This window comes from Chanodichthys erythropterus, chromosome 14 (assembly GCF_024489055.1).
Source record: "Chanodichthys erythropterus isolate Z2021 chromosome 14, ASM2448905v1, whole genome shotgun sequence".
In the NCBI taxonomy this organism is placed as follows: domain Eukaryota; kingdom Metazoa; phylum Chordata; class Actinopteri; order Cypriniformes; family Xenocyprididae; genus Chanodichthys; species Chanodichthys erythropterus.
The window spans coordinates 22,806,198-22,820,750 of record NC_090234.1 but is presented as its reverse complement, the minus strand read 5'-3'; the positions used below and the strand labels follow the sequence as shown (position 1 = coordinate 22,820,750).

General features: G+C 37.5%; 1 protein-coding gene across 3 annotated transcripts in view; it reads right to left on the bottom strand.

Annotated features, from left to right (window-relative positions):
• LOC137035332 (receptor tyrosine-protein kinase erbB-4-like) overlaps positions 1–14,553 on the bottom strand; it is a 395,576-nt gene that overhangs the window by 147,966 nt on the left and 233,057 nt on the right. For all 3 annotated transcript variants that reach the window (XR_010897054.1, XM_067408484.1, XM_067408485.1), the window contains exon 3: positions 1,154–1,340. Coding sequence is in view for 2 of the 3 variants with exons in the window: in XM_067408484.1 (XP_067264585.1) it covers positions 1,154–1,340 (187 nt within the window). In the remaining variant the exon portion in view is untranslated. The remainder of the gene's footprint in view (positions 1–1,153; positions 1,341–14,553) is intronic.

Here is a 14,553-nt window from a genome sequence, read left to right as displayed (position 1 = left end):
CACACTCTAACTGAACAATACTGAAGAATATTTAATAGGCACCACACAATAGGTGTGGTACAAAGAACAGGGTTGTTGAAAAGAGGTCCTTCACAAACCCCAGTAATTAGAGTAATGAATGGAAAGCACGTTTACCCTCATGTCTTTATTCCTCATCTAAATGGAACATACGTAAAGCTTTCTTCCTCTAAGAAGAATGAGCAATCGTGTAATGAAGAAGCGTTAACTTGGTGTAAATCAAAGTAATGTATATATTTGTACAAATATACATGACTCACACACAGCTTGGTGATTAACTGATGTTTCTGCTATATGCCACTGTAAGAGTATCGTTATATGGACTGAATTTTGCCTGCCATGTGTATGTGTGTATATATAGTAATGGATGAAAATTAAGCTTTGCCATCACAGGAATAAATTACATTTTAAAATATACAGTTTTTTAAACTGCCTAAATATTTCAAAATATTAAAGTTTTCTCCTTTTTTTAACCAAAATGCAGCTCATAATTTTTTTTTTTTTACAAATATGGCCTAAAGAAATTCAAACTCTATGTGCTACAGCAGACTTTACTGTACTAAGTAAACACAATCCAATGTAGACTCTCTGGCACTTTCAAGAAGATTAGCCTTTACCACTCCAGCAAAACTGACAGATCTAAACTATAATAAAGACTTGGTTCATGTGAGAGCAGCACCATCATCAAGCTGGTCAAGCTCCAGCGTTCCCCACCACACCTCTCACTGAGTTTTATGGATCCAATTCCAGGTGCAGATATTTAGCTGTATTTCACTGCCACCGTTGGTCCTCATCCATCCACCAGCTCAAACACCAGCTAAGTCATTTCTGACGGAAGTTGTGTGAAATCAATTTAGTATATCCATAATCAAGAATACTCTCCTTCTCTTTTCTGCAAGAGAGATCGGAGAGCACTCCCCAACTTCACAAAGGCCTCGACCATAGATATACATTCTCAGCCAGCGATTTCAGTAGGGATCAATGTATTCAAGTGGATATCAAAGAGAACTACAAACCATCTTTAACATAGATAAAAAATTTATGCTCAATCAAGAACATGCACAAAAGATAAGCAAGAAAGGGAATGAAGAAAAATGAACACACAAGTCATGTGACTTGTAAGCTCATATTATACCTGTGAGGTTCTTAAGGCCAAGCTGACGGAGACCGAAGTTGCCGTCTCTGCGGTAGTTGAGGAAGATAGCCAGGCCGTAGCGGTCTTCATATAGCCTGGTGCCACGGATGATGCGAAGATTCTCCAGGGGCAGATATTCAAACTGATTTAGCGCCACAAGCACATAGCCGGTCACTTCACGAATGGACTGCAGATAGAATAAAGCACAAACATTAATCAACAAACATTAACCAACAAACCGGGCAACTGGAATTCTAGAAATCAATTATATAGGTGAAGAAGAAAAAAAAAACTTGATTTAGAATGAAAAAACAAACAAACATATTAAACTTTGCAAGGAGGTGGATAGAGTACCTGCACCACACCATTATGTAGGGGAAAAAAAAAAACTTTTTTTTTTTTTCATTGATGTGCAATCAAAAGTAACACAGAGTATGAGTGTGGAGTGGAGAAGTGAGCGATTTTTTTTTCTATCACTTTCTGCTTGTTAAATACAGTTTTAATAGGCATTTAGCAGTCAGAATGAAAGTAAAATTAAATCTGTTACATACAATTGAATTAAACAGAGTCAGCTATCTTGTCAAACTGTAGCCCTATTAGGACAGGGCTATTTTTTTCAAAGAGAAATTCCTGTTTCATAAATGTACTTTGATATTTTAATCCCATCTGAAACTGCCAAGTCTGTGTTTTTCCTCACACAACCTTTGTAAAAATTCCAGAGGAAATTACCTACTGTTTTTCGGGAAAACACAGCGGTCCTCTGAGAAATCAAATCCCGTCTGATTGCGAACGTCTGTGATTGCTGATGTTGTACTAACGCTTCTCTTCATGTTTGAGCTACCGTTTGCGCACTAAACTTCTGCACGCTTTACTTTCAATATGGATGGTCCGACGAAATATAAAATTATAAAATCAATAAATAGAGCCAAATTGCAGAAACTGCAAAGACTGCCCATTTTAATATCGGTTATGTGGGTTTATTATCAACAGCCACTTCTTGTGAAGTTTACTTAAATAGGGTTTTATAATAAATGAAAATTATATCAATAAATAATAAATTAAAAGACATATTCTTCATATGTGATGCATGCAATCACAGCACATGACCTTCTATAACACCTACATCTTGAAAACGCACACTCCCACCTCTGTAATAAACACAGAGATTTTAGTCCCGTCCAAATCGGTACATGAAATCACAGATGCCGAGATATAAGAATTACTCAAACGTTGTTTATAAAACAAGTCCCGACCAAATAGGACTTGCTTCTTGAAAAGAAATTTAAAAAAAAAACAAAAAAAAACTCTCTCGTATGATCCTGTTGGAATATGATTGTGTCTCAATAAAGGTGAAATGTAAAGTGGTTGTGATATAAACTCATGCGTAGAGTCACGTCAGGCCTTTCGGCTCATCATACAGTCATTAGCTGAAGTGTTGGGAGTGGGCAGCACTCTGGGCAGCAGTAGGACACAATAAGCCAGAGGGTTTTCTCTCTTTCTCTGTCTTGTTCTTTTTTACTATCTCTCTCTACCCTCTACTAGACAGATAATGATCATGGGGATGACTCAAACCCATCCAACCACATCCGTGAGACCCTCGCCGTGACATACTGGTGCCGCCACCACGCCTGTCATTAGAGCAGACACAGTTTCATTCATTCTGACAGAGCGCCTCCTGCTGTGAATGATGACACTGCATGTGTGTGTGTGTTGGGGGGCACAAATAGCCCTGAGGAAGTGCTAACAACGGGAAGTGCTCTCACTGACAGCCGTCAGTTAGCGTGAGCTTCATCTCAGGACCCAAGCAGTGTGACAGTGCCGGTCCTGCTGCTGTCATCGTCCGCCATGTCCAGCTAATGGGCAGAGACATGAGCTCTTTTTAGCAGCGGCGCTAGAAGGCCAGTCAGAGCCTCAGTCATTTATCTGGGCTAATGAACTGTTCTAATAGCTGCAGGGACATTGCAGGAAGCACTTCCTGTGCATGTACGTGGGGTATCACTGATGTGCGCTGTGTGGATTGTGTCAAGTGGGGTTACAGGACTTCCGATGAGAAGGTACAGAGAGCGGACCAGCTGGAAATAGCATATATGCAGCAGTAAGTGAATCAGTGCTGCTTCGGTACACCCTGTACAAAGTATGAGTGCAGTGTGGACTGGAGACGAGAGCGCTTTTTTATATAAAACTCTGATACTGCTTCATCAACACATTAACAGACCATAATGCAGCTGTATATTAGCAATAATTTTCTACTTGTTTAACAGCGTTGGGGCCATTTTTTTTTTATTTATTTTTTTTAAAGGGGAGACACAGGAGAAGTGGAAATAAAAAAGGTCTAGAGATTATATTTTAAAAACGTAACTATTCTTAACTTGAGGGCCACAAAAGATGCTGCAAATGATGAGAGACGTGAGTGCAGTGGACAAACACGTCTGTCTGGCGCACATGAAAACACAATGGGAAAGCAGTGCAACAGAATGCAAAAATTTGTTCCTTTAAAGGGGACCTATAATGCCCCTTTTACAAGATGTCATATAAGTCTCTGGTGTCCCCAGAATGTTTCTGTGAAGTTTCAGCTCAAAATACCAAACAGACCATTTATTATAGCTTGTCAAATTTGCCCCTGTTTGGGGGTGAGCAAAAACATTTTTGTGTGTGTCCCTTTAAATGCAAATGAGCTGCTGCACCCAGCCCGCTTTCCAAAAGAGGGCGGAGCTTTAACAGCTTGAGTTTCGCTTGCTCAACAACAACAAAGCTGGAGAATCTCATGCAGCCAAAATGATGATTGTCAGTAACGGTGTTCAGCCTCACATTGTTCAAACCGGAGTCAGACACTGATGGAGGGACTCAGGAAGAAATTACAAATTATAGAATGTATCTGGACATTTCTGAGTAGTTAGTAGATAAATTTATGCAGTTTCTGTTGAGTTGATTCAACTCATCGACTAGCATGTGCCGTCATGTTAAACTTTTGTGCAAATCCAGAGTTGAATTGACCCTCGTTTGTGAAGGAGTCTGGCGTAAAATGACGGCATGGTAACAACACTCTACTACAACAACATTATTCTTCTCTAAAGCAGCCCAACATGGACTCACCCCCTTTGTTGCATGTTCTCGGGGGCAGGGTTTATGTAAATTTTGGGGTTTGTGGTGTCACCAACCTGGGAAAAAGCTCGTCAGCCATTTGTAGTAGTGCTTAAAAAGCGTTTCTGCAAAAGAAAATATGTCCCTTTGCATTGAACTTTGAGCATCATAACTTTGCTTAACTGTTTATGCTCAAGCAGCAACATTACACACTAACTAAAGTTAAAAAAGTGAAATCATAATCAAGGACGCTTTAAATAGGCTTTTGCCATTCAGAAAGTGAGATAAAATATAATGTACTATCAAAAAAAAAAGGGGAATATTAACGACGGACAAACAGATAAGGAATATGTTTTTTGTTTGTTTGTTTGTTTTTAGTTTAAAAAGACATGTGTTTGGTAAAACTACATACCTTTTACATTTGGAAATAAAATGGTTAACATCAACTAAAAATATTATATACACATTATGTGCACCAATATTAATATTCTCTAACCAATATATTGTGCATGCCTTCACAAAGAAAGAAGAAAAAAAAAAAAAGAGCAAATTTTGTTATAGTGTGAACTTGGTTTCTTTCAGTGCTGAGCGAGGAGCACAAAGCGTAAAAAATGCCACTCCACTCAGATACTCTGATCCCGTCATGGCATCTGAATTTGGATGAAAGCACGAATACTAGCCAAGCCTTTGACCTTGCTGTGGTCCCTCCATTTCCTCTTCCCCTCCTTACGGCCAACAAAAAGCCACTGCACTTGCCACATCCTGCCAACAACCCCCTCACCCCTGGCCACCGGGAACTAAACCCATCCCAGTTACCTAGCAACCTCTGGAACCTGCTGCTGTCTAAAAGACATGAGAGAGAGGGGGAAAGCAGAGGTTGGAAAAAATAAAACAGCAACATCTTTGTTGTACTTCTCCTAATTTAATTAAAGGATTACTTTGCAGAGATTTTCCACACAGCCTATTTGGCTTCCCGCACTCGCTTTCCAACACCATTTAATTCCTCTTTCTCAAACTAATTTGTTATTTTCAAGCTAGTGGATCGATACTTCCCAGAGTGGAGAAGAGAGCAGAGGAAACTGAAAGGATGGGGTCCTCTTTCTTCTTGCTGTTTGCTCAATAATGAAGCACATAAATAAAGGTAAACACCTTGTTGTGATTACAAGCGCAGTTTATAGCTAATGTTGTGGTGTCAATGAGGAGCTCTTTCCACCTGTTGTTAAACATAACACATCCAACCTGAGCTGTATAGAGATCAATGGACACACAAAGCAACGCCTCATTCTGTTACAACTTCTACTGTATCTTCTCCTCTCAAAGTTAAGGCTCTGCACCTCTAACACAAGCATGACTTTCACTGCTTCTTTGTTTGGGATGTCTGTGTTCATTTGAACTTTCAACCTATTTGTATCTGTTCTATTTAGAGTAAGAATTTTTTTTTGTGTTACACCCAAGGTGGTCGATCCTCTACAGAGTGAAAAATAAACCCTAAAACTTTGGATGCAATGCAAACTTACAGCTCTGACTTTGTAAAATTCAAAGTTTTTATAATTCATGTCTAAAACAAGTTGAACAACTGCAATTCATAGTTTTATCTGTAGATCAAAACAGTTCATCTTCAGAGAAGAAAAAATGTCTTTTTTAAAAGCAGGGATTTTTTTTGTTGCAAAGATATATCATAGAACAAGTTTCAAAAGTTTGGGGTCAGTAAGACTTTTTTTCATATTTTTGAAAGAAGTTGTAATCTAATACTCACTAAGGTTGCACTTATTTAATCCAAAATACTTTAAAAATATTAATATTGTGAAATATTATAAATATTACAATCTAAAATAAATATTCTATTTTAATATATTTTAAAATGTAAGTATATAATATATTTTAAAATATATTAATGTGATGGCAAAGCTATCATTACCCCAGTCATTACCCCATGTCACATAATCCTTCAGAAATCATTTTATTATGCTGATTTGGTGCTCAAGAAACATTTGTTAATATTATTATTAACAATTCTGAAAACAGTAGTGCTGATTAATATTTTGTGTAACAGGATTCTTTAATCAACAGAAAGGTTGAAATGAACAGCATTTATCTGAAACAGAAATCTTTATTGTCACTTTTGTGCATCTTTGCTGACTAAAAAAGTAAAAGTAAGTAAAAAAAAAAAAAACATACTGACCCCATACTTTTGAATGGTATTTTATATACCTCTTCCCTAGGGAAGCTTGTTTCCGCCACTAAATTAAAATAAATAAATAAATAAAGGTAATTGTGATTACGTGTTATAAAGTCAGAATTGTGAAATATAAACTTGCAATTTGAGAAAAAACCTCAGTCTTGTTTCCCTCATAAATTGGGAATTATAAACTCGCCATTGCGAGTTTATATAATTTATATATTTATATAATTATATAATATAATTGTGAGATATAAACATGAAATTCTGCCTTTTTTTCTCAAAACTGCAAGTTTATATCTCACAATTCTGACTTTGTAAGACGGAATTGCAACTTTATGTCACGCAATTCTGAGTTTATATCACGCAGTTCTATCTAATAACTAACAATTCGGACTTTATATCATACAATTCTGACTCTATATCTTGCAATTCTGAGAAAAAAGTCAGAATTGTGAGATATAAACTCGCAATCCTGAGAAAAAAAAAGTCAGAATTGTAAGATAAAAAGTCGTAATTACCTTTTTTATTCCATGGTGAAAACAAGCTTCCATATCTCGCAGCATTTCTACATATCCTATCTGCTGTACTTATAAACCGAAAACAGACACCAAAGATGCTTTTAGAAGCCAATGAGAGAGACTCTTATACAGGTGGTCTAATAGAGCACTTAAAGATACACCCAGCACTAGGGGCAATTTGAGCCCCTATGATGCCTGTTAAAGGTAACTGTCCAACAGTCCCGATAAAGCCAATCTATAAATATAGCTCATGTTCGTCCATGAGGTGTGAGGACAGCGCGGGAGATATGGGAGCCCTGATGTTGGGTTTGGAAGCTCTGATGGCAGTGGTCCACTTAAAGCTCTCGTGATACTGATAGGAGAAGGACATCTGAGCTTTGAAAGCCAACTTAGGGCTGGTAAAGATACTGTTATATGACCTAGAAAGTGATTTTAAGATATGGGAATATAGACCAGATTGTTAGAAATGAGCCTGTTACTATTCAAATTACAGCATGGATTCCGAAAGATAAGAAAAATATGTCCAGTTCTAACGCTTATTTCCATCATTTAAAGAATTACTGAACAGGTTTCCATGGTATACATAGTGAAAAATACAGTGAAATAGAGTGAAAAAATATAGTGTTCAAAAGTCACAACTGTGCCTGGGCCTTCCATTCAAACACAACCTGAGAAAACACAAAACAGCAGTGAACAAAATAAAGGAGAAAAATATGGACAGATTCGCTAGATTTCCAGGGATTCTGTCTTTTCTCAGCAGTAGAGTGTCGGGGTAGAGGAAGTGTGCCGCGCAAACAAAATCCCCTTTCACTCCCCGAGACGTGCTCAGTGTGGAAATAAACTCCTGCAATTCACAAACAAGAGTGGAATGGAGAGAGAATCAGGGATGAAGAGAATGAAAGATGGACAGAGAGATGAGGATGAGGCGAACGACAGGGCTGCAGTCGAGTGGATCATAGTTGGTCCTCTGTATATTTTAATGCATAATTAATACTCCACCTGTTCCAGTTCAGAGACGACAACAGAGGGGTTGAGAACGAGAGACGAGGAGGAGGACAGACTAGACAAAGAGAGATTTAGAGAGATTTAAAAGAGAGAGTGTAAACATATAGCAACACCATGACCCCTGTGTATACCATTATGCTAATTAGTGCTCATTTACATACATATAGATCTTGTTGTGTCTTTTGGAAGAGTGGGCGGAGACATACATAGAGGTTCCGGGGTTTGGATCACTGAGTGTCCTTATGCTAATGCATCCTACCCTCAGAAAATACAGACACAGCATCTCTCTGCTACATTTCTGTACAGTTTTATAATGAGTACATATTTATCATTATTATGCAAATATCTGATTATTATAATTACTAGCAGAGTTGGTAGTCATCATTCATTAGCAAAGTTCTTTGAATCAACATGCAGGTGGCACTTTCCATGCAGCTGGTGTCATAGTTTTTTTATAAGGCATTAGAGGTGAAAAATTAGTTTGTAAGAAATGCTTGTTAAACTATTACTATCATCAAAACAAAAACTATCCTAGAATGAACAGTAACTAGTTTTAAACACATCAAATGTCCGTGTGCCTCTGTCAGGCCATCTCACCTCTGACCTGATCCCAACAGTGAATGTTATACACTATATGACATAACCATGACATAATATGTTTCATGTAAAAAAAGGCTCTAAAATGTAATATTTAGCCATGGCCAATAGTGTGTGCAACTCGGTTACTGTGCAGCGGTTTCTTCCATTTAAAAAATAATGTAACATTCCCTAAAACTGTCAAAAAAGGTCCTAAAATTCACAAACTTCAAATGAAATAAATAAATAAAATAGAAAATTAAAAACCCTAATTATGAGTTCAGCCTCTTCAGTGAAATTTCACTGATTATTTGTTGAAAAAGAAGAAAATCAGTTTTGGCCCTAATTATTGAAATCGTTAGTTTTCTTATTATTATTCTTCCGCTCGAGTCTATGGCAGCCCATAGAACCGCATGGTAAAAAGTTATGAAATCTGGTACACAGATAGAGGACAGTCTGAAAGGTTACCCTAACAAACAGTTTGTCTCTACCTCAAACCCTCTAGCACCACAAACAGTTCAAAAATTCACTCATGTTTATGCTCATAACTTTTGACGTGCAAGTCCTAGAAACAGTTTCTTTTTTCCTCTGATTCTATGGCTCATGTTGATTTGAATGCACCCTATGACGCCAAACTTGGTATATGTCATTACAGGCATGACACTGGTGTACATGCACAGTATCGTCACAATGCCACCTACCGGTGCCGAGATTGGAAAAATGGCTGTTTTTGCTTATAACTTTTGAATGCCTTGTCCTAAAACCATGAGGATGGTCTCCTTAGATTCCTTAAGGCATGCTGAGTGGAGAGATTTTGGGTGTTGACCATTTTGAATTTTGTCATGAAATGCTGTGTTTTACGAATGCATGAAAGCATCGTTATGACACTGAGTATGATTCATTGAGGCCATGTTCTGAGAGTACCTGTAAGGTTTTAGGTCAGCGCACCCTAGCGGTTTTTATAACATGAAAAATTCAACATCAAGGCCTGGTTTCACAGACAGGGCTTAGCCTAAGCCAGGATTAGGCCTTAGTTCAATTAGGGCATTTAAGTACTTTTATAAACATTCACTAGAAAAACAAACAAACAAAAAAACATTACTGGTGTGCATCTTGAGACAAAACAATGGCACTGGCAAATTTTAAGATATGTCAGTGCAAGTTACTTTCAGTAAGAAAAGCGTAAGCCTTTTCTGTGAAACCGGGGGATTGTCATTTAACTTCCATCATTAGATTTGTTTGTCATTTAACTTCCAAATTTGCCATATTCTACTATACTGTTCACCATATTGAATTTTTACTGCTCAGAAGTTATAAACCATGTTATTATGTTATAAGTGCTTTAACTGATGTAATTAAAACAGCTTTATCCTAAACACATGATCACAGACCCTTATTCGGCTTGACCCCGTAATTGTTGCTTGCAGCTATATTTTAAACTTTGTTATTACATTCACAAATGTATTTCCATCATATCTCCATGTTATACTAAAGTTGAGAATGAAAAACACATTAAAAAATTATACCAGTGCTGAATGACATTTTCATGACATTATTTTGTTAACAGTTCTTGAAATACATTAATGTAGTGTTTCCTGCAACTGCTTTTCTGCTAAAGATACAGCACCACAGCAACAAACAAACAAAATAGAAGTTTTAGCTGTAAATGGAATCGATAAAGAACTGGTTAATTGGAATCGGAAATCCTTATGCTTCAGAAAACTATATGTATAGCCACAGCTAAGGGAAGATTCATCATGTTCCTGAGTTAAGCAGTCCTGAATTCTCTCCTGCTCCATTTACCCTTTATTCCTCTCCTTTAAGTTTACTTCAAATAGTGACAGTTGAAATAAACAATGCTTATGTCGATATTTTGATCTCACAAAGTCTGAGTGTTTCATCTCACCCTTCAACCAAACAAGAAGGACGTTCTATCTTGAACAAACTGAACAAAAGTACAATCAAAGAAACTAAAATCCCTTTTTTCTTTTCTTCACAAAGACAATATTTTATGAATGAGAATTCTAAACGTAAACAAGCTTTTGAGCTACGTGAAACCAATTTTAAAATTTGTGGATATCCCTGTCACCATAGAACATACAGCCCGTCATCTGTCTAATCTGTGTGGACTGACGGAGATGCTATACTTCCACTGTGAGGGGAATTGTGAATGAGAGGCGCAGCACAGCGCTCTGTTTGATTCTCATTGGCTTAGACAGTGCAACAGACACATGTCAGGCTCGCTGATAAGCAAAGCCTGCAGGATATGTTGATTACCACAAAACATTCTGTGACAGCAAATATTTGAAACTCAGGCGCAGACATGACAGACAGGGAAGTGTTCTCTGTAATTTCATACTGCAGGTTAAAGAAATGGTTTGCTGCGTTTTGGAATATTACCTTGCTGCTTGTGCAGCTACATTCTGAGATAAACATGCAAATACTATTTCTATTTGAGAAGCCAAGATACTGCAAGTGCCTAGACTCAAAATACAGACAATTGCACACTATAGGTAACAACCGTGTTTGTTGTAAAACACCATATCTATGCTTTAATAGCTGTACCTCCAGCAGGATCAACCTGTCATTTTAGAGAAGAGAGAGTAGGATGACATGTTTTGAAGGTGGAGTGAGCTGTCGTTAAGAACTGACATCACTGTAAACAGTTTCTATAACGATCATTCCCGTTCCTTCGCACTGCTGCTGCGGACTGCTATCTCACATAGAGTAGACGCCACAGGAGCAGACAGCAGCCCACCGCGACAGTGATGTCACCGATCATTAATGGAGCTTTGGGCTTTGTTTTAGCAAACATGCATTTTCAAACCATCTGGCTCAGCGGATTGTTGATGCTTCAATGTGATATCTTTATATTTCACTGCCTGAAATATGTTTGGGAAACATGTCTGGCACAGGAGTGCTCCATCTGTGTGCACACAGACGCTGGTTTTGAGATACAGAACAAGCTTTTCCAGTTGTATTGATACATAGGCCTAATGAAAAATAAATAAATACATGTTTAAAACATATGGCGCAGTTTTATTTTTGGCACGCTTCCGAAGTATAACATCAAAACCGAAATCCACTATCATGTAAACGTGAAAGGTAGCAGGTATTTGAATAATCCAGATATTGATTTTTTTAAAATGACAAGCAATAGTTAACCTGCTTGAAAGCATATGTGACCCGTCACGGACACCAGGGACACAAGTCGGCAGCACAACTATTGAGCAAACTGAGAAAGAAACTTTTTTTTTTTTTTTTTTTCAAAATTAGTGATTTTCGTTTTTTTGCAGAATCTGTTAGTTGAGATCATGAAGAAGCATCTCCGTGTTTTAGATAGCAGTATTGGTTTATTTAAAAGCGTACATTTTGAGGTTGAAATCGGCTTGTTTTTCAGAGATTCTATCTCGCAGTAGGGGCGTGTTATTGTCTGTTTGTATTTCCATACTGGAATCGGATACGCCGGCTTTTGTTTCTTTGGTTATTGCCGCCGCCCTCCAAGGGAAGCGTGGCTACTTATTTATGCAGCGCTCTGGCCGGCTCTAGCTGATATCAAAATTTAATGAAGATGGACGTCGCAAAGAATATCGCAGACGAGCTGAACCGTGGCCGTTACACCGAAAATGTTTTGAAGTACAACATACGGCTGGATTCTTTAGCTGCGGAAAAAGAGTGGCCAGACATGCGAATTATTGGACATTTAGAGGCAAACAGACGCATAGTGCAAACTTCGGAGATGGTTACATCCACAAAGAAGACCCCGACAAAGAGAAAGTGTGCCCGAACAACTTATTTCTTTGGAGGCAACGAGATCTTTTCTGTTTCTTATGGGGTGAGTTTCCATAAACATCAAAGTTTGTCGTTTTGTGTTCATTCTAAGAACACGTAGGCTACACGTTATCTCATGTGTCTATTGTTATTAGCTAGCTCAGGACTGTCGTTTTAATTGTAATCGTTAGCATCGTATGACTTGCCAAAAACCCCCATTACTATAATGGGCTTTTAGATGGTAATGTTAGCATGTTAATTTGAATGAAGCTTCAACTGCTTGAATTGACTGGTGTGAATGACTTAGCTCATGTAAACCTTACTATTCTTCAAATTGAATGTGACGCTAATAATTTTAGTCAGTTACTACTTCATAACAAGGATTTACTAATGTAATAGTAAATGTATCAGTTTAAATTCCTACGTAGTAAAAGTATAAAGTATAAAGTATCCGTAGCCGTAAAATGTGCGTTATAAGTCAAAAGTATTGAAGAAGTTAATGTAAAGGATTTTTTTAATCCTTTGACTCAAACCAGGTCTAACCACTAACTGAGGTCTAAACAAGGACTATATGGTTATCAAGTAATCCTGTTCAAAAAGTTCTAATGAATGCACATTATCCTTTATTATTAATAGTATGCAGTCCAATTTTTCCCGTTGTGTCTGTCGTTGCTATGCAACCATGCAGCTTTACAGGGGGTATGGCTTATCTAAATGAGATGTAAATGAGCCTATTGTCACTCCCAGCAGGTAAGAACAGGCGAGAACTGCAAAATCTTTAGGACATTTTCTGCCCTTTGAGCCTTTTTGAGTGCCTACCTTGAAATAGCCACGAATTCTCCAAATATTATCAGATTTCCATGTGTTACACATCGTTGGAAAGCTTGGAGACTACACTTTCAGAATATGTGAATAACTCAAAATGCCCCAGAACCGACTTGTGTCCCTACTTTCCGTGATTGGTCACATATACAATGTAGCCTGTCCCGTAAGATATCACGTTTTTTGATCGTGAACGTTTAAATTGTCTCCACAATCTGCTTATGAAGAAATATTTTAGTATCGTGCTACAGTGCATTCTATCAGTTCTGGCACCTCTGTCCCAACATACTGTACAATGCGACGTACATTCACATCATATGTTAACGCAGAGGTAAGTTTACACTCATGACATTGCAGTTATTCACAATCTCGAAAGTTTATTATTTGCATGCTTTTTTAAAGCCTTGCTGCTTAAACATTTTATTTGTGCGCTGTTCTGACATGCAATTTTCTGAGTGCTTACACCCGAAGCGTGCACACTAAAGCCTGTCAAACAGCAACCAAACAAGAAGGATGTTCTATCTTGAACAAACTGAACAAAAGTACAATCAAAGAAACTAAAATCCTTTTTTTCTTTTTTTCACAAAGACAATATTTTATGAATGAGAATTCTAAACGTAAACAAGCTGTTGAGCTATGTGAAACCAATTTTCCAAACACTTTATTTATGTCTTTATTAACCCCCCGGAGCTGTGTAGAGCATGTTTATGATGAATGGGTGTGGATGGAGACACTTTCTTCAGCTCATACTTGCTGATCCTCGCTCACTGCCATTATAAAGCTCGGATGCGTCAAGATATTTATTAATATTTTTCTGATTGTGTTCATCAGAAAGAAGAAAGTCAATGTACACCTAGGATGGCTAGAGGGTGAGTAAAGCTTGGGCTAATTTCCATTTGAAAGTGAACTAATCCTTTAAAGTGACAGTAGCCAAATAAATCTGCTTCCGCTTGTTATTAACGTTAATCAAACAACAAAAGACAAAGAGAAAATCGCTTACTCCTCTCCACTGAATAACTTCAGTAGCTTTAATAAGAATCAGTGTATATATAATTTATACAGTGAAGTCTATGTAGCGTTTTATTTTTACATTTCTTTATTCAGTTCCTTACTTTAATGCTACTGTTAAATACACCTACTATGAAAAAAAGCACTGTTTATTTAATTTGTATATTATATTGCATTTGTAATGTGCACCTCCGTCCACCCCTTCTTTGGCTAAAATGGTCTGTCATTATTTTTTCTTTTATATTTTGTTACCTTGTAAGGCTACATTTTTAAAATAGGGAAATTAGTTTAGCTGCACTGCTTAGTCACTTGTAAAATAGTAAAACCAACCTAAAACCTGGGTGATATGGCAAAAATATCATATCATGACCCAGCCCACAGAGAGGCACGAAATCACTCAAGAATGTTTTTGTTCACTGTTCCTTGCTGGTGGAATG